This window comes from Leptinotarsa decemlineata, unplaced genomic scaffold, assembly GCF_025532065.1.
Source record: "Leptinotarsa decemlineata unplaced genomic scaffold, Ldec_3_MD MMD2_P_RNA_scaffold_2, whole genome shotgun sequence".
NCBI lineage: Eukaryota > Metazoa > Arthropoda > Insecta > Coleoptera > Chrysomelidae > Leptinotarsa > Leptinotarsa decemlineata.
The window spans coordinates 7,841,368-7,863,067 of record NW_027412529.1 but is presented as its reverse complement, the minus strand read 5'-3'; the positions used below and the strand labels follow the sequence as shown (position 1 = coordinate 7,863,067).

General features: G+C 35.7%; 1 protein-coding gene across 1 annotated transcript; it reads right to left on the bottom strand.

The window, feature by feature from the left end:
* Positions 1-1,400: 1,400 nt before the first annotated feature.
* Positions 1,401-11,208, bottom strand: LOC141487481 (uncharacterized). Its single transcript, XM_074186572.1, has 2 exons — positions 10,560-11,208; positions 1,401-1,754 (listed from the first exon to the last, which is right to left on the bottom strand). The coding sequence occupies exons 1-2, from the start codon at positions 11,145-11,147 to the stop codon at positions 1,401-1,403; spliced, it is 942 nt and encodes a 313-aa protein (XP_074042673.1). The 5' UTR covers positions 11,148-11,208.
* Positions 11,209-21,700: the final 10,492 nt, after the last annotated feature.

Here is a 21,700-nt window from a genome sequence, read left to right as displayed (position 1 = left end):
GCGCACGCCTGGTGTAAACCTCGAAGTAGGAATCGGTCAATTGAGGCTGAGCCTATGGCGAGGAGCGCTTACTGCGCAACTTCTGCTGCAGGGAACCAGTGATGCAATCGAACCCAGGTTTGTGTTTAATAAACCCTACAAAATACAAATGGTACAGAACACAGAGGCAGATGCTACAAATGCAATATGCATATATAATGACAGCTCAATAATCAAAGAATGCTCAGGATGTGGATCGTACTCCCGATCACTAAGCTCAAGGATTAAGTGGGGCATGGGAAAAAATACCAGAAAAACAGAACTGGCTGCTATCTCAATCACCACAAAAAAAATAACCGGGAAAGGAATTTGCACTGACAGCAGATAAGCCCTATTAGCCTTGAACAGACAACGTATTACCTCAGGGCTAGTACTAGAGTGCCACCAAGATTTATCCAAAGCCTCGGTAGATAATAACGTTATTCTGAGGTGGGTTAAAGGCCACGACAGTAGTAAAGGTAATTGCATTGCCTACTCTTTAGCCAAGGAAGCGGCTGGACTGAGAATTTCAGGACCCAGTGATACCTACGGCCTGATGACTTCGAAAATTGCGGAACTAGCCAAATGTTACACCCATGATCGATTCCTAAAGAGATGGGGTGGGTTCAAAGGATGCAATCTTGCCAGGATCACCCTGGGCGACCCTGGGAAGCTGGCGCCAAAGAAATATCTGGCGATGACCAGGAAAAATCTACGCTTTACAGTAGGATTTCTGACTGGCCACTGTCAACTAAGGAAACGCCTCCACGATATAGGGCTAGTGGAAACACCTCTATGCAGAATGTGTGAATAGGAAGATGAGACTGTCAGGTATGTCCTAAGCGAGTGCCCGGAGTTATCGTCAATAAGAGAGTGTGTGTTCGGCGAGTCTTGGCCTACACCTGCCGATATAAAGGAAATGTCTCCCAGCGACCTGTCCACCTTCCTGGAAAGGACAGGATGGACGATGACCTAGGAGGGCAACTCCTCGGGAGAATGTACAATGAGTCACATGTGGCCTAGGTGCTGTGGGCCTACACTTACCCTCCCTACTCTACTGATACAGATACCTTTAGATTGTAGTAGTTACTGCGTTCGAAACAACAAGAACAGTAACTCAAGCACCATCTTGGGCACTGCGACTGTTAGCACATCGCCTTGGATAATGTGTACTGCAGTAGTAGACGAAACTTTAGGCATAAACATCTGCAGACCATGGTCAAAAAACTCGGAAAATAGCTTTCACAAAGTGCACTGTCCGCTGCATTTTTATATTGTTGAATGGAATTATTTGCTCTGTATTTTTTTAATATACGAAAATGATAAAAAAATATTTATCCTAATAAATTGAATTCAAACATGAATTAATGATACCCACCTGCTTAATGATCTTTCAAAAACTGAACAGCCACTATCATATACGAAGTGATGCTGGATATAATGAAGCCTACCATATTCAGGTCAACGACAAAAAATCCTACCGCTGATATTGTTGGTTTCCGGTTGGCAATTTTTTGGATGAAATGAGCTAGATTTTTCTTGAGAGCGATTGTTCCCAAATGGTTTTCGATGTCCGATTCATCGATGATTCTGTGGCATATTGTGATAGTGTGTTGTGCTTCTTTCGATAACAGGTGTCCTATGGTTGCCATTGCAAAAACGCTGAACTGAAATAAATTGATATATTTCCGTATTTTCGTGATTTTCAATTCTTCAAGGAGAAAGATTATAATAAACACGATTCACTGTGTGATTTTTACTATGCAGGGTAACAAAATAGTAATTCAGGTTTTTTTGTATTATTGTATTTATTGTATATTAATGTTAACATTACTATCATTGTTGTATATATTAGGATGTGTCCTATTTGAATAAAGCATTTCATTTCATTTCATCATTTCATTTATACAATAGCCTTCCTCAATCATACATTGTAAATCACTTATTATTTTGAATTATTTCATATTCTTGAAACATAAGCTATTACCTATGGTTGAATAGGATAGTCAACTGTAGCTTGAAACCTTGTACGGCTAACTCCGTTATTTTGATGCTACGAATTTGGTCGTGTGGAAATATTTATTTCTTTCACTAGTACAAAAAATTTCTATTGTTTGGTGAATAAAGAGCTATAAAATATCGAGTGAATATTCAAAAGCACCGCCTTCTTATTGAACACATATTCGGGCCTTTCTCTTGACACTACCTGTTGCTTTCAACACAATTTTGTCATCAATTCCAATAATTATAGTTTCAATATAATTTTTCAGTTCATCTACATTATTATGTTTCATTTTGTACACCTCATTTTTCAGAAATGACCAAAAAAGAAAATCTAGAGGTGTCTTGTCTGTTGAACTTTCTGGTGGCTACTTAACATGACAATTTATAGCAATTCGTCTGTTTCCAAGTCTCGCAACAATATTTTCACGCCACTGAAATTATGTGCTGGTGCTCCATCCTGCTGAAAACAGATCATCTGACGAGCCTTCAGATCAAGATCATTGAAAAACTCTTCCACTCTTAATGAATTAATGTAAGTGGGTCCGTTCAAATAGCCATGATAGAAAAATGGACTGATAATTCTGCCTCTAAATAGAACGCAGCAAAAATTGATATTAACTCGTCTTTGCGTATTGTGCGGATGGACTAGAAATGGATTATGTCTACTCCAATAATGAACATTCTTCTTATTATACATCACACAATTTAAAAAATTAGCATTTTCGCTCCATATAATATTTCTATTAGAGGTTGGATCTTGTGTGCATTTATTTATAGTAGGGGAGCCCACGATGCAAAATGGGGATTTACTGAAGCGTCATAGAGACATATCAGGTTGCAAAGCTTAGATGATAATAAGAAAAAAATGTTAAATAATATATAACTTTTTATCGGTGGAAGAAGCGGCTATAGATTTTTTAATATGTAAGAAAATACTGTTGCATGGAGATACTCGAGCGCGTCAGTGTATTTTTAATAATGTTCGTATGTTAATCTAATCGTTTGCATGATGCAGGTGGTTGTATGTAAGGGTTTGAAGTGAAAAGAAAAAAAATTCAATCGAGCGCTTCAGATTTTCTAAGGGGGTGTTGAGTGCAACAAAAAAAAAAGCTCTCACTCAATAATCTGACGATTTCGATCTGACGCAAACTTGCGGCCATTATTGTAATGTTCGAAAAAAATTCGCCATTTTGAAATACTCAAGAACGTCAGATTAAAATATAAATGGTTCATCTTTATGTTCTGGACGTGCTGTCTCATAATCTGACGATTATCTCGAGGGATTCGCCTAATTATTTTCGAATCATTGAACTTAAATAATTGAAAAGCCCAGGAAATAGCATGCAAATAAATAAGTGTATGTTTCTTAAGTAGAATAGGTACTTGTATTTATAAGAACGTAATATTTAAAAAATGCTCAAAAAATTCAAATTTTCATAATCAATTGATTGATTGATCATCATCTTCATTTTCATCACGAACGAGTCTCTGTGATCAGCTGTGATGGCGTCATGGCAACAGAATTCAGAGTGGGGACGGAGTGAATCAGTAATATATAGAGAGAAAGTGAAAGAGGAATAGAAACATGAAGAGGGAAATATAGGTATCATACAGCTGCAAGCATTAAACTTTATCGACGAATTTTTGTTATTTCGGCTTGCGGAAATCGTCAGATTATATATTTTTCGTTATCCTTGAATTACTCCCTTCAAAATGAAAAAGAAGCTACGCTCGAGAATGTCGGAATGACTTTGTTTTTACAACTTTGCTGCCCTCCCATTTCTTTACGTCACTCTCAAATTGTCAGATTACTGGAATATACACTTTTTAGCAGGTAATTAACTCATCCTTCCTCAATCTGACGCGCTCGAGAATTTCTGATGATCAATTTTTTTTTACTAATCTGATCCTTTATCCTTCACGGGCTGCCTTATATATGGGGCTCATATTTGATGGAGGTTCTTTACCGGGTACAAGGTATCCCCCTGAATATTAATCTGCCGCGCTTCAGTAAATCCCGAAATTCCCGCTTGGGCTCCCCTATTATTATAAATCACCGACAAAACTCCAATCGTCTTTCAGGGTCACCAGGTTCAAGTATTTGCACTACTTCACAGACGGTAGAACAGCTATTTTCTAGATAAATCTCTGATGGAATTATTTGGATTTACCTCAAAGAAGGCTAAAACTTCAATTTCTATATCTTCAGATATTAAAAAACATTCTTTTAGTTCTCCTCTTCTCAAAAACTTTTTCATTATTCCTGAATCAACGATGAAGCACAAAAAAAAACGCCGATTTGGTAATTACTGTAGTGTCTTACGCTATTTTTCTGGCTAACCAAGTAGGATTCTAACAAACCACAATTTTCTTGATGGGAAAACGGCATTTCAAAAAATATTCGAAAAGTAGTTGAGAGTTACAATAATTCTTGACATTATCTTGAGAATATTTGACAAGTAGTATTTCAACAAAGTTCCAAAGCAACTTGATTACTCCTAATAATTCTGTTTTATTGAATGAAACACATGTTTTTCCAACTGCATTCATATATGACGTTCCAGTATGGGTTCATGACTAAGGATTGCCTTAACAGAAGGACCTCAGTGAAATATATGCTTTTTTTAAAACTACACCTCACGATTTGATCTCCACAAACTTTATTTGAAAAAATATATAATCACAACATGTTTGGCAAACACAGTAGCTTTTTCAAGTGTATGAATACTTTAAATTATTCTTACATTAATATTTACATAGTACAGGTAACCATAATTGAGACTACCTCCAAAAAATTATCCTCTGTACCTCTACCTAAGGTACCTGTTGAATTATGATTACCTAAAGCATATCACCTAACATCTACATCAATAATAATTTTTTCTCGGATTTTGAGAAAACAAGTTTGATAATGGTGATCTATTCAAATCCAGTTGGTCATTCATTAGAATGTTTGAATTTTTAGTTTAATAATTTCCATTGCTTCCAAATGATTCAGTCTCAAACCTTTATTTTCTATGTGCCAAATTTAAAACTCTTCATCAAAGATATGATTTTCTTCTAGAAGATGATTTGAATATGTTGAATTTGTTTTATTATTTACATAACACGTATGATGATCCTGGATTCGATTCCTAAATGTTCTGCCCGTTTGACCAATATATACCTTAGGGCACGTTCCATGTATATGGTTTTATTTCAACGAATTTTATCTTGAGGCTTCACCTTCATCAAATACCTTTCAACATCAATTGTGACATGGTCAACCTCAAAAACAATAAGTTTCATCTCCATAGTACAATCAAATATGATGTAATGACAATTGCAAAATGAGTGAAATCAGTACTGCTCATTTTTCTCTACCTAAATTTACTCATACAAATATTTTGCTACAGTAACTTTTGGTATTTTCAATCAGTTGTAGCATTTTATTCATTTCTTTTTAATTTTTTTTCTCCATATATTTCTTTTTTGAACATTTGGAGTTCAAACTCGTAACATCCATCTATGAACATTGTCAGCACTTTCAAGCAAACGTGTAATGGAATATTAGGAGTGTTTACATTAGCAACACCACTTAAGATAATTAACGGGTGGCCTAGAATATACCAATAAGTATCCAAGAATTCCGGGAAAAGACTGATGAACACTTTCCAATTATAATAATCATAGTATGATACAACTTCAGTTTCCCTACTTTTGCGTGAGGTAGAGAATAATAATACTGAAAGGAGGCAAGCACGGATATTAACCTTTTGTCAACTTAGTAACTAATATTGACTGATTTCAAAAATAACTATTTTGGAATGATATCCTACTAGCAAAGCATTTCTGAACACGTTTCACCCACCAGTTTTTCAAATACTGTTGAAATTTTCGATTGAGTGAGATTTATTCTGGTAAACTAACTCCATTTAAAAAATGCCGTAAACAGACAACTGTCACAAATGGCAGTTTTCACCAATGAGTTTTGAATACTTTTAATTGATAATATCATAAATCGGTTGTCCGTTCATTCTAATTTATAATTTTCAGAATATTCTAGAAAAACTACCTAAAGTTTATCAGGTTTCATAGTCCAACACCAAAACGTTATTTGGTGTTGGACACGTGTTTTGATCACCAAGTGCTCACTTGGTGTTCAAACATAACATTCAAAGAAGATTTATCGGATTTACCTGATGATGACACTCCATCATTTTTACTTATAACCAATATCTTCTTAAATGAGCATACTTATCTATCATTATGCAAATATTTTGGATCGAAATGTTATAACATTCATAATTGTATATGAATGAATGAACATATCATCTATTTTCGATTGAATAGCCACAAGCACACCACTGTGGGAAAAAGATGACCTAAACGCTTATATAATCCTTTATTTTCGACCGGAAGAACTACTCCCTCTATTGAGAAAAAAGCTCATGAACAAACATTTTTCTGGTCATGATGAGGTTCCTTCTTTCCTCATAAGTAAATGTCTTACCAGTATAATACAACCTCTAATGTACTTGATCAATCTATCATTTGTAACAGGATTATTTCCGAAAGAATTGGAAAGGTAGTTCTAATACATAAAAAGCAGAAGCAAGAAAAACTGGAAAATTATAAACCAGTAACAATAACTTCTAGTTTTTCAAAAATATTCGAATATTCTTACTTGGATAGGCTCATTAACTTTTTGAGTAAGAATAAAATTCTAACTGACCAGCAACATGGTTTTCGATTAGATAAATCTACGAATACAGCAGTAATTAATTTTGTCAAGCGTTTTATATATTATATAGAGGCAGGAGAATATCCTGTAGGCATTTTTTGCGACCTAAGCAGGGCTTCGATAATGTTAACCAAATAAATCTCTTATCGAAATTGTATCCTTATGGTATAAGAGGGGTAGCATATTATTGGATTCAATCGTTTTAAGAAAGCAGAAAACAATATGTGAGTATAACACATAACAATGAAAATACAACTCTTATACATTACTCCGATTATGCGGAGATTTTCATGGGTATGCCACAAGGATCGGTATTAGATCCAGTACTGTTTTTGCTGTACATAAATGAAATGGACACAGTCATGAGAGATACTTTTGTGAAGATGTATGCTGACGATACTTCACTGATCGTGTGCGACGAGTCAGAAGAAGTTTTAGCTGACAAATGTGAAAATGTGGTACAGAAAATTACCAATTGGTGTGGAATGAATTCTTTATTTCTCAACGCCGATGAAACGCAATTGATAAGATTCCACAATCGCCAAAAACAATGCCCTAATATGTGAATCAGAAAATACTCGAAAATTCAGAAGAAACAAAATTTTCAGGTGTCACTATCGATTCGTGCCTGAATTGGAGGAAACACTGGGAATTCCTAATTGGTAAATTGAATTCCTTGTATTATCTTTTCAGAAATATAAGGAATTTCTTGACGAAACAACAACTACTTTCTTTATATCACTCACAAGTTACATACAGGCTGATATACGGCATATGCATGTGGGGTAACTCTACATTGGCATCTGAAGTATTCATAGTACAGAAACGGATTTTGCGAATACTGGCTGAAGTTAACAGCACTTTTTCTTGTAGGAGTTTATTCAGGCAGTTCAGGGTTATGACTCTTGCAAGTCTTCATATTTTTTAATTATCTTTATATACTTTTAAGTATGAAGATAAGTTCTTACTGAACTCAAATGTCCATAATGTGAATACGAGGCAAAAATCAAATTTTCATATTCCGTACTGCAAGTACAAAATTTCATCAGACTCGCCATCTGTGATGTGGAAAATTATTTTTAATAAGCTGCCAGAATACATAAAGGAGGCACGCACCGTTGATGAATTCAATAGAGAGTCGAAAAGATTTTCAATTCAAGAATATTATTATAGTTTGGCAAAGTTTTTTTTTTTTTTAATTTATGACGATTGTAAATGTATTTTTACGATTGATACTTTTCACTCATGATCTGTTGTTACTTATGATCTTGTTTATGTATCCTTATTTTATTGATAATTTATATGTATCAATGTACATTTATGTGCTTATGATTTAATGTGTGAAATTTGACGATTCCTATACATCAAATTATTCAAGAACAATTCGTTCAGGCTAGTCTCAACTTCCTACACAGTAGGTTAATGGAGTGACACCTATCAGAAAACAACTACTCCCCTGGCTAATACCACGAAGGATTGGACTATATCCGACAGGTGTCAGTGCAGGATTCTTCACAGAAGATATTCCTGCATATGCTGTTGGCGATACAACTGCCTCAATAGGCACAGGCAGATGGGGCGACGACAAATCTGTTGTTTGTTGTATGCTGCAGCTTAGTTCGAGGAATGATACTCTGAACGGAATTCGATTTTCAATTATCGGAAATCATCGACTTTATGTTGATGATATACACTACTGCATGATGATATACACTGGACTGGCCACTCGTCAGTGGCCAAACAGCCCAAAATCAGTCCGCAAGTGTGTTCAATAACTGAAATTGCGGCAGTTGTATCGCCAACAGCATATGCAGTCAATATCTTCTGTGAAGAATCCTGTACTGACACCTGTCGGATATAATCCAACGCACTTCGAGGTATTAGCCAGGGGAGTAGTTATTTTCTGATAGGTGTCACTCCATTAACCTACTGTCTAGGAAGTTGAGACTGGCCTGAACGAATTGTTCTTAGATAATTTGATTTATAGCCAGTCTTCAAGTATGCCCACTGACTATATGTGAAAGATTCCTATACATGTATATGTCTAATGTAAAATAAAGATTATTATTTTTTTTTCAACGTAGTATGCGCTGGTCAGGACCTATCCCCTGAAGCCCCGATATATTCGGGTGGGCGCGCCAGCATTATCAACCAATGACCACTCCCCACACCGTGGGGTAAGTGATCATTGGGCCGAGAATCATGTGACCTGAGCAAACGCAGTGAGCCAAGAATGACAGCCTTCTGCATCTGTGCGGCTAAGATTTCTGCCTTAGTGCGGCAAGCCGGTATGTCTGCGGAGTTCGCAGGAAAGATCTCGATATTTTATCCGTTTTTCCTCCTCTTTTCTGACGATATTCGTCTCGCCAGGAGCTGAAAACTCCACGACAAATATCGTTTTGCTCTGGTGATCGAGAAGGACTACATCAGGCTCATTAGCTTGTATGAGCCTGAGGGTGGGGAACGAATAGTTCCAATAAATTTGGCACTTCTCGTTTCCCACAACGGATTCAATATCCCCCGGAGCGTAGGGCAATACCGGTGTCTCGTCAATACCGTAGGAGTGCCGTAGATGGTAATATAGCACTCTTGAGGCCGCGTTATGTCGATGGATATAGGCCGAGACCGCATATGCTGGACATGCTGACAGCAAGTGCATTAGAGTCTCGGGCGCCTCGCGGCAGGCCCTGCACCTTGTGTCAGGAACCTCAATACGCGACTGCGGTAGACTAAGGTGTTGAAGACACCATCCTGGCAAGCCATGATGAACCCACCAATTTTCGACTTCAGCCCACTCGACCTGAGAAAAGCAAACGTCAGGCGCTTTGATAAGCCAAGGTCTCCAATGTTATTGAAGAAGACCCCATGCAGTGGCTTAAGCTTGTGTCTCTGCAGAAGTAGGGTGATCTTTGCGCTTTTTATCTGAGCTTATTGCTGAACGGGTTCCAACTCGGTGACAGAGTTGTGGTCACCTCGTTCAGAGCCCTAAGGAGTCACCCTAAGGAGTCACCTCTCCCTAAGGAGAAATGCTCCAATTTCTGCTCTCACATGGTACAGACCATGCAGAGAAGGGGATCCGAACTCATAACGACTTTACAGCCTGTATCCAGTACCATTCTGTCATGTAGACACTCCAGACTCAAAAGTCCACGGCCTCCCTGTTGTCGGGAGAAGTACAACCGTGGAACAGATGATTTGGGATGCAAACTCCTATAGAGATGCATCATTTTTCGGGTTTCCACGTCGAGTTGATACAGCTCCTCCCGAGTCCACTTCACTACTCCAAACGAGTAGAGTAAGATTGGAACGGCAAGCATATTTGTTGCAGCAACTTTGTTCTTTCCCGACAGTTCCGATGACCAGATCTGTCGAAGTTTGTGCTGATACTTGCCGCGGAGAGAGTTTTTCACTGCTGTTACCTCTTGTGAGTGACGTTGTTCCACCCCGAGGTTAGTATACGTCTCTCCGGCATGCAAATGGTGTAGGATGCTCCCATCTACGAGCTGCACATCCTCTCTGTAGTCCCCGCATCGTCCTCTTTTGAGATGGACCATTGCACATTTGTCTATCCCGAATTTCATACCGATAGCATTATTATTATTATTATTGTTATCCTTTTGGTTAACAAAAATAGGGTGAATCTGGTTAAGTATCATAAACTGATACTTGGCAAATTATAACCAAATCACAAAATTTTGTTTGACTACTCTGTTAGGGTTCTGTATTTATAATAAGCATGTATTACCATCCACTATTAGGAAAAAAATATACTTATTGTAATCACATAATTGAAATTTACTATCAAAATACTCACCAGTACATCCAAAGTGACAAAAGAAAAGGAGAACCTTGCGTCTCCGTTATACGGAACTCCGTCAACTGTTGCATTCAAAATGGTTAAATGAATGAGGACACTCATTTTGTAGATAATACAAGCTTTAGCAAAGAGAACATGAAACAATAAAATACCCCCAAATAATTTGTTGACTTCATCCACCAAATCGCACAAGTAGTCGTAATGTGTTGAAATTGTTTTCAATTTCTGACTGGTAGTCACTTTCGTTGGTGTAATTCCAACTTCAAAGCTTCGTGGAGTAGTCTTTATGGTCTGTTTTTTGGCGTATACGATCTCCAGCAACAAGTGGTTAAGAAATTTGAACCTCCGGTAAATCTCGAAGACGATCCAAAACCACAAAAATATCATCGCAGAATGTTGGGGGTACTGAAGAAACTTTACATAGTAGTTTTTGGAATATGACTGAGTTTTTGACCAAGTCCAGACATTCAGCGCTGGTGAAAAAATAGTGGTGAATGAGAGCAGCACTAGTGAAAACCAAAAAGACTTTTTTATCGTCCCGCAAGGGTTTTCCGTTTCCTTATCAAATTCGCTTATGGAAGCCATGAATTTTTGGATTTTCTGTGGGTGCAGAAAAACACATTGAACACAAGATATCACACACGTCAATGTTAAGCACAAATCGGATATATTTTCTGTTATCCGGATCACGTAGAAATTTCCAATGTTACTGAAATAGGACAGTTTTCCGTAAGATGAAAGTATATAACCTATCAGCGAGACGAGTTGTAGAAAAAATGCGTATATCTTTAAAATCCTAGTTTTCTCTTGTGGAACAGCGATTCCCAGAATGTAACAAACTCGCAAGGTGAATTTAAGGTGAAGCAGATTTTCTGCAATCGACATTATGGCAGCGTGATGTGAAGTGTCAACTGCTGGGCACAACAATACTCATCTAAGATTATTAAAGGGTGGTATGTGTGTATACCAACACGTATCCAAGGTTTCCTGGAAAACTTCATCACAAGATTGATAAACAACAATCAATTATATTCTTGGTAATCCATTTATATGAGTGATCCGGGCGGAAACTCTGAAATGTTAACAAGTTATGTTAACACAAGAAATGTTAACACATCACCTGTATATTTCTTTATTACATCATTACGAAATGTCCACTCAAATCAAAAATATTTCACTTTGTTCATAAAAAGAAATTTATTTATAATGATAATGATAATATCGTTTATTATGCTTAAAAAATACATTTATATATAAAAGGAAAAGGGTTAGCCGAAAGCCATCTTCCACCTCTCCCAAAAAGATACAGTAAGTGTAAGGAAATAATTATAAAAATACTTATTTACTATCATAACATTGATAGAGAAAAGAAAAAAAATCTCATAGTTGCTAATGAATCTTAATATTCTTAAAATCATTTCGGTCAATTTAACAATTTCATTACACTAACATACATTGAATTTTTTAAATTATCACTGAGCAGTAAGCATCTGTGATTTTATTTCTTTCTTAAATTGATGAATATTATGATTTGAAAGGGGTAAAATTTCATACAGATGAGAAGGGGCTGTATGAGAAAAACATTCTTGAAATTTGGAAGTACGGTGCCTAGGTATGTTGAATGAGTTAATTCTTAAATTGACCATATATATGTCAGAATGCCTGCTCAATAAACTATATAGATAACTAGGTGTTTTACTTAACTTAACGAAAACATTTTTATCAAATATTGTACTCTGTACCTCACATTCAGCTCTTTCATTTTTAACAAAAATCGTGTAACATGTTCACCATATGGTATACAGTAGGGGTTCCCAACTATTTTGCACCTACGTACCACTTCCCAACCAGCAAAGTTGTTTTATATTTCCATGGTGTTGCAACAGTTTTATTTTATTAGTATTTTATAATTACTTCCAAAATGCTAATTGATTATATTAGATGATCGGTGAACACAATACAGTTGTAGGCAATAAAAGTGTCATAGAAACGTTTATGAAATAAAATTAAAAAACCATTATAAAATAGTCAACAAATTATTACAGAAACGTTTTTGCAACTAACTCATAAAACTTATTTTCCTATAAAAGTAAATTGTTATGTGGCAGTTTTATAATACTTTTCTGCGTGATTTTTATGATAGTTATAAAACTATAAATAATAACTCAATGGCGGCCATTTTGAACATTTATTGAGGGGTATATAATAGTTTTAGATTCAGTTCGAGGTGCTTCAAATAGACGAAGAAATGACTTGGTGTTCCATAAAAAAAACTTTCTGGAAGCTTTAAGTCGCCCTGTATATTGTAAATACTAAAAAAACACTTTGAACTATCCCACCTAACCTAGTGCTTCAATTTGTTTTTGCGAAAAACAGGAAAAGGTTATTATAATGGTTAAAGCCCGTCGTTTAGCCTTTATAATCGATGTGAGGAACTTTTTAGCCAAAACATCCCGACAGATAATATTTATCCAAATTATGTGTGAGAAATCCTTTATTCATACAAACACTTTTGTAGAAACAGATTTAAAAGTAGTCCGACTCTGCCGCAATACCAACTCTCCCAGAACTAAGTGTTTTCTTAACAGTTTCAAAGGGGTAACATAGTAGCTGAAATACGTTGAAATGCTTGCTACTGATACCAATTTATTTTATAGAACGACGCCATTTTAAATGATAGCGATCCGGGATACTGAAATTAGATGAGTTGAAAATATGAAATACCGCACATATAGTGATATTTACAGCTGAAAAGTTCATGAATATTATAACATTATATTATTTAGAATAAAGTGAGTTAAATTTGCGACTAGAAAATTAATATGTCGACAGCTTGAATTTCTGTATAATTAAAAATTTTACCGAAAATATTTACAAATGAGTGGCGCGCGTTTAAATTTTGCTAATAATATATATTTGTCAATAAAATTTCATTTGCAGTAAAAATATCAATCTTCGAAACACAATGTCTTTAACAGTTTAATGTGTGCAAAAGTGAAATTGTAAAATGGCTTCAACCTTCCTATTTGTTATTTTTCAGTTGGTGACATATCTATTATATTTTCCAATACAAAATTACTTCTTGTGCCTTCAATAAAACATTTTCAACAGTTTTTTATTTTATTGTTATCGTTTTCGTCTGTATTATATCTTATAACGCCTACTTGGAACTACTAAAAAACTCTTATAAAACTGTCTTCTGATTATTTTATAAGTATCGCTTGAATATGTTGCACAAGTGCAGTAAGAGCAGTCTTTACAAAACTATTTTTTAAGAGTGTTAGACAAATTTTATAGTAACTGCCAAAATGTTTATAAAACTGTTTTGTAGTGTTTGTGAAAAGCCTTACAAAATATTGATAATAACTACAATGTTTCATAAAATGGTGCCAATTTCCTATTTATAGCAGTTTTATAAACACATTGAAAACATTTCTGGGAGAAATGTCGTTTTATAATTTGTTTCTCCGAAACATTTCCGCAACTATTATAAAATACGAAATTGCTAGTTGGGTATGTACTATAGCGAAGTACGAACGTTGGCCGAAGTGACCTTCCCAGACCCTATGCGAAGTGTAGGACATAGCGTCTGGGACCGGCTTTAGAGAAGCGAGGTGAGCAAACACGCGAGTATTATCTTTGTGAAAAAAATAAGTTGACTCCTGTAAACGCAGTATCACATATTTGAACTCGACTTACGCACCAGTACAAAAATGTCCAAAGTAGGTACACGAACGTGGCTGCGTTAATCCCGCAGATAGTTTTACTATATATGTGATCAGTTCACTTCAAAATCGCAGAAACGGCCAATTAATCAAATGACTAAAGTAGCTTACCAAAGGTATTTTGGATAAGTGATCAACAGTTTGATAAAAAGTTAAGTAATGTTGAATTAGCTGCGTGGAGTTTTTTCAAAAGAATTGTTTCGGAGTTTTTAGGGAACGAAAAAGTAGAAAATTACGAAACACTTGTAGAAGAACTACTTGAAAATTACAGCAGAATGGGATGTCGCATGTCTCTCAAAATCCATTTCTTGCACTCTCATTTGAATTTTTTCCCAGAAAATTTGGGTGCTGTCAGTGACGAACAAGAGGAAAGGTTTCACCAAGACATACTTACTGACGAGCAACGTTACCAAGGCAGATGGGATGCAGCAATGATGGGGGATTATTATTGGTTCCTCATGAGGCAAAACGGAGAAACATATAAACGAAATTCAACATTTGCAAAAAGGTGATGCACAAAAGACTTCATTTGAATGTTTTTTCATATACATTGTAAGTAAAGTCCGTCATCCTCAAAATATATTGTTTTTTTCTTGGTTCCATCTTATATTCCCCTATAATATGTGAACATTTTTGTATAAAATAAAAATTAACAATAATTCAAAATCTTCACGTGATGGAAAATTTTTGATGTTGAAGTCGCAGTCAGAATGCTTTAAACTCTCATGTAGGTATAGCGATTATAATATTAGTCGCACTTTTTTTTTGTTATCTGTTGGCTAGTATTATTTTTACATTCAATATATATCCTACTGTACTCAAATATAATCATCATTCTCGTAAAAATTGTATAGCAACAATGATGTACGAGGTGATACTGTATGCAATGGAGCCCATCATGGTGAAATCGATATCAAAAAATCCTGCTGCTGATAAATATGGCCTTCTGTGCATCACCTGATTTGCCAGATGTCTCAATTCTTCTTTGAGTAATTGCGCGTTGATTGTTGTGTCATGTTCCAAGGAATGGATGATGTTGTAGCAAATCGCTATAGTGTTATTGGATTCCTTGGTCATGTAACTTCCCACAGCAGCAATAGCTAAAATTCTCACCTGAAATAATAATAATTCATTCACAAGAGTGTTATGAAAAGTAATGTGTTGCAAATAAGTTCAGGTAACTCACAAAAGGTACCTTAAGCGTGAAATGCTTAACTACAAGCTAGACATTTATACACATATGCAATAAACACAAAAGGAATAATACTTTTCTCAATCAGATTGAAATTTATGTATCAGAGTGAAACGTCTTAAAAAACTGAATAATTTTCAGAAGTAATAAATATTTTTTACGTCAACATATCGATGGATTTGGAGGTGGGGGATTCGGAGAACCAATAACTTGATTTTCCGTTTGGAAAGGTTTAGATTCTGGTTTCTGAATTTACTTAGTATGTAAGTTGGCGACTATAGCGCTCATAAAATATAATTATCGAATATCTGAGATTTTTTATGATTGAAATGACTCTAGATCAGCGCATAATATAGTTATTGCATTTGACTTGTGGTGAGTATTTTGGAATATAGGTATAGAATACCTACTTCTGAATTTCTTCACTACATAATTCATGTGTACTATCCATTTTAAATCACAATCGAGGTGAGTATCTGAAGCTATATGCTCTTTTGATACTAACAACTTCATCAGTACGCTTTATGGTGTCAAAATGAGGCAGAATCAAGTATGGTTTGTCTGTATTTACTGTTAGTAGCTGCCTAAAAAAAACAATTCTAGGAAGTTCCGTTCTACTATAGTTTTCAATTCTTTCCAAGTTTTGACTTTGTAGAATACTGCTGTGTCATCAGCAAAGCTCATCACATTTCCTACTGAATTCAATTCGAATTGGTCGTTCAAATATATGTTGAAGAGGGTAGGTCTAAGGACGGTACCTTGTGGAACAATATGAATAGATATGATATTGTAGGTGATTTTTCAATCATATGCAATTGAATACAAATATAATAATATAAATAATAATAATGACTTTATTCATAGAAAAGAATAATTATAATCATACAAACAAATAATAGCTATGTTGAATAAAGTAAAATGGCAATAAGTGCAGAAGCACTTGTTTCGCCTAAAAAAGAAAACTTAACACATACACACACAAATACATACAGACACTTTTTTTAAAATAGTATTAGGGCTATAAAATGACCAAATTGTAAACCTAGAAGGTGAACGATCAGAAGGGTGATATTTTTCATTTCATAATAGGTACCGTTGTAAAAAAATTCAAAAAATAATAACGCGCATTATACATTATATTATGAAACTGCTTTATACTTAAATGAATTGATGTTAATGATGTACATGCAAACATATGCATCATATGGGTTCAGGTATATAACAAACATAACACACAAATTTCAAATATTTTTTTTGTCAACAAGTTCAGCAAAAAAATTTCTTGGTTGAGATAATATGAATAATCTTAATTTTTTCTTGAACAAATGAATAATTGTGACACTGCGCATTTCGTCGGGAATACTATTGAACAGCTTAGGAGCAAGGTAATTGTATGAATGCTGAAAAATTGATTTTTGCGTTTGAGGAATAACGTGGTTATTTTTTTTACGGGTGTTGTATAAGTGAGTCGGAAGAGTGAAACATCTGTTCTTGTAGTAAGCTATGACAATATTATAGTAAAACAGTTGGCGGATATCGAAAACTTTAGCTTCGGAATACAATGATTCTGTTGAATAATGTGGTGGTTTTGATAGCATCAATTTCAGGAACCTGTTTTGGAGCACCTCAAGTGGACGAAGGTGTATATGGAATGTTCCACCCCAGCAAGCGATTCCATAGCTCAGATGACTCGCCACGAGTGCGTGATATAGAATTTTGAGATCAGAGTATGTCAGTATTTTCAACAAATATTTGAATTTGTATAGTATACAACGTAACTTATTACAGGTATATTGAATATGTTCCTTCCACTTGAGATGTGAGTCAATTATCACACCTAGATATTTCACTTTTGATTCGGGAAGTATAACATGTTGTCCAATCTTCAATTGTGAAAAAGAAGGATTACTGAAATTATTGCAACTGAAGGGTAGATAATGAGTTTTATCGAAATTTACTGTCAACAATCGATGTTCAAGCCAATTTTTTATTGATCCGAGATCAGTTTCAACAATATTTTTCAGTTCCTACCAGCCATTCGCCTTGTAGAAAATAGCCGTATCGTCTGCAAAACCTAATATTTACCTTTGCTTTCGATAGAGTACAGTCCATTCACATATATGTTGAAAAGGATTGGTCCTAAAACCGTGCCTTGGGGAACCCCAATAACAGTTTTTCGTGTGTCACTCAACACGTCATCAATTCTCACACACTGGAATCTATCAGTGAGGTAACTTCTGAACAAATTCAAAGTTTTGCCTCTTATACCAATATCCTCCAAGGATTTCAATAGAAGGTCATAGTCAACTGTGTCGAATGCCTTCGACAAGTCGATGAATACGCATAGGCATGGTTTATTTTCATTAAGAGCTGATGATATATCTGTGATGAGAGCTATGATTGCGTCCTGAGTGGATACTTTTTCGCGAAACCCAAACTGACGATTAGATATTATGTTATATTTCGAGACGTACGATGTTAACCTTTTTCTAAGGATTTTTTCAAAAACTTAGTTCAGGTGTGTAGTAAGGGAAATGGGTCTGTAATTTGTAACCACTGTCTCATCGCCGTTCTTGAATAAAGGAATAACTATTGTTTTTTTTAGTGCTGTTGGCCAGAAACCTGTATCCATACACATATTGAAAATGAATGCCAAAGGCTCCTCGATATACAAGGAAATGGATTTCAACGTTTCAGAACTGATACCGTCAATTCCAATGGATTTTTTTTGGCTTTAGATCTTTGATAACCTCTTTGATCTCATTTCTGTTGGTAGGAAGAAGAACAAAAGAATTTGGTACAGTTTCAGGGAAATATAGGAAATTTGGGTTTTTTTTTATCTTATCTGCCATTTTTTTTCCTAAGGTGGAATATATAAAGTTGAATTCGTTGACGATTGCATGTTTATCTGTTACAGTACCATCCTCTTCAGTTTTTATTTGAGTAATGGGGCGTTTCGTTTTATGTGTGTTGCTTACTTCTTTTACAACTTCCCATAAGCTTTTAGAGTCTGTCGAGTTCATTTAAATTTTTTTCTGATAATAGTCATACTTTGCTCTTCTTATTAAATTTGTTGGTTTATTCTGATATACTATAAGATCATTCCTCAACTGCATATTCATCGGATTCGAACGTACGCGTTTGAAAAGTTCATTTTTTGTATTAACCGATTTCACTAAACCATTTGTAATCCATGGCGTTCTTTGTGTTTTTTCTATTAGGTCTTATTTGAACTGTACATAGTTTTATGGCATTATTGATGATATTGAGGAAACTGTTCATAGCATAATCTGCTGAGGGTGCATTAAAGACAACCTCCCATGATATGTTTTCCATATTTTTTCTTAACTCGGATTGTTTAATGTGCGTCATCGTCTTTTGACTGATTTTTTTATTGCATTGAGGAGTATCAAATATCATTCGAATTGCAGTTGAAAAATGATCGGTGATATCAGTTCGAATTACCATAGCAATAACTCTTTCAAGCAGTAGGGGAACTGCTCTGATAAAGATGTGATCGATACAAGATCCGTTATCTCCTTGCATTCGAGTCGGGTTATTGATAGCGGAAACATAGCCAAACTCACTCAGGATATTCAAATATTCATCAGTCACATCGTTATTTCTCAAAATATCAATGTTGATGTCGCCTAAAAATATGGAATAAGAAGCTGTATCAGAAGAACAAGTTTGTAAATATGTATATAAGTCCCTACTGAAGTCGTAAGGGTCTGTAGATGGGGGTCGATAAATTGCAAATATGACATGAAAGTCTTTCATTTGAACTTTTTCTCTCAATTAAATTAGCTTCAATATTCGAATGTGAAACACTCCAAAAGTGGAAATGAGAAGCAATTTATACCATACCAAAGTTTTATATCGAGATAATCTATTCAGAATAGATAGAATTCAGAATTCAATATGTGTGGGTTTCTGATGTACCTAACACAATCGTGAGAAATAATGAAAGTTCACAGCTTCGGATCATATCCAATTCATATTCTCTGGTCTCGTAACTATCCAGGAGCCCAAAAAATGTCAGCCACTGAAGGCTAACAAGTGCAGAACAGATATCTAATGAGAGGGTGATATGCTGCACTTATGCAATCAGTTTTTTCATCCCACCTTGTATGATATTTCCCAAGAAAATATGAGAAAGGAACTCGAATATGAAGCTTCGACTAACACTCTAGGGTTGACTTAGGAATCGCGATAGATGATTGCTAACATGCTGACTAAACATTTCAGCTGAATTAGCTGCGGTCTGGATTCCTGGTCAAACTGGTCTGGAAGGCAATGAGGCTGCTCTCTCCTTTGCAAAGGAGGGTGCTACAAGCAGCTTCATTGGCTAAAATATGTCAATGGCATCGCTTTAACCTTTATCAAGCAAACATTGAACACCTGGATGGCAATATTCCAGCATTGGCTCACACAAAGACATTCATTCACCCTTTGAAGCTCAAAACTGAACAGTTGTTGGACTACAGTAGGGATGAACTACGATGTCCAACAGGCCTTTTCTCAGGTCACTGTCGTCTGAATCATCATATGTAGAGACTCGGACTCTCGAAAGACAGTGTTTGTCGCCTCTGTTTGGAAAATGATGGAACAACAGAGCACATAATTTGTGCCTGCCCCGCTGTGGACTGAACCAGATTTTCAGAGCCTCACTCTCACTATCTGATTTGATAAATCACTACCATATGAACTAATCGCTGGGTTTATTTGTCGAATATGAATAGGTGTTAGCCACAATGAACCCTTGCGGGTTACGGTGGAAGGTCGAATAGACCCACTCACTTTTGACCTAACCTAACCTATTTCATCACTCAACAAGAATTTGCATATGTGAAACATATCAAAATCATTACCAAAAATGAGCAGTATATTTTCATTGAAAGACAGTTACAACGATATTGTGTTCAAGCATCCAACTCCAAATGAATGAAAATTCGTATGAATGAAAAGTAGTTTCAGTACATATAGTTGTCGAAGTCGTCAGGCCGTAGGTGCCACTGTGATAATTACTGTTCCTTGCTGGTAGTTTTGAACCAACTAAGAAAATACTAAAAAGCTTCTTGTCGACTGAAGACAAAAGAGATCCAGTATCAGCAGCAGATTTGTACTTGTGGGGAGGTATACATCGGAACCACTAAAAGATCCACGGGAACAAGGCTGAAGCAGTAATGAAGCAACTGCAGACTAGACCAAACGAACAAGTCAGCTGTGTCGGAACACGCACTCAATGAATGAAACCGAAGGATTCTTTTTGAAAACACGTAACACATTACCCCCATCCAGGAACACCTTGGTCGAATATTACGGGAGGCAATTGAAATCCACCAACACCCGGATAATTTCAAGAGGAAAGAAGGAGCTGTAAACCTTAATCGAATATAGAATCCCTTTCTGACAAATCCATATAAAGTAATTAGCACAACAAACTACCTGAGGAGTCAACTCAAATACGTGGTTCGCAGCCGTAATATCCAGTCATCGAAGCTATTAACTCTGGATGTAAAAACCTCTGAGATATGTCAGGAAAAAAATACAAAAATTGATGACCTTTAAACCCGAATAATAATAGTCACTTTCAGTTTGCTGTTCATCACAAACATCGATACTTGATAAGGAATCAAACAAACAAAACTCACGGTAACTTCCAGAATTCCATAAAAATACACCCAACGTAAAACAGCAACGTCCATCCATTCAAATGAAGTCACATGAGAGTCGGTGTACCAGATGGCCAAGATGAGATCTTCAATAACAAAGCTGCCAGCAAAAAGCAAATATAATAGGATGAAGAATCCGAAGGAATCATTAACATCTTGCACAATATCTACGAGGTAATGTTGGAGATTAGCGATTTTTTTGGTCCTCTGAATTGTGTTTATTTCAACGGGAGTTACATTCTCTAACGAATCTCTGAGCAAGTCTCCAAATAGTTTTCTCAGAGATTCATTCAGAACTCCATGTCTTCGCGCAAGTTCTAGTGCAAGCCAAAAGTAAAAAAATATACCAACATCGAATCGATATTGGAGAAAGTCGTCTTCATAATAAAGTGGATCGAATGGATTAAAGAACCAGTATATTCGCTTCAGGGCTATAAAAGCTAAACAGGTGATGTTACTGAAGAAAAATCCAAACCAAAAGTACTTTTTTACATTCTTCAAACTTCCAGGACTTTTTTTGTCGAAGTCTGCTAGAGAACTGTAAAT

Bases quoted from the DNA above. Each gene is read 5' to 3' on its own strand.
- LOC141487481 (XM_074186572.1), bottom strand. From the start codon at position 11,147: ATGGCTTCCATAAGCGAATTTGATAAGGAAACGGAAAACCCTTGCGGG. The intron at 1,755-10,559 runs GTGAGTATTTTG...CAGTGAATCGTG, and splicing joins TTGTCACTTTGGATGTACTG to TTTATTATAATCTTTCTCCT.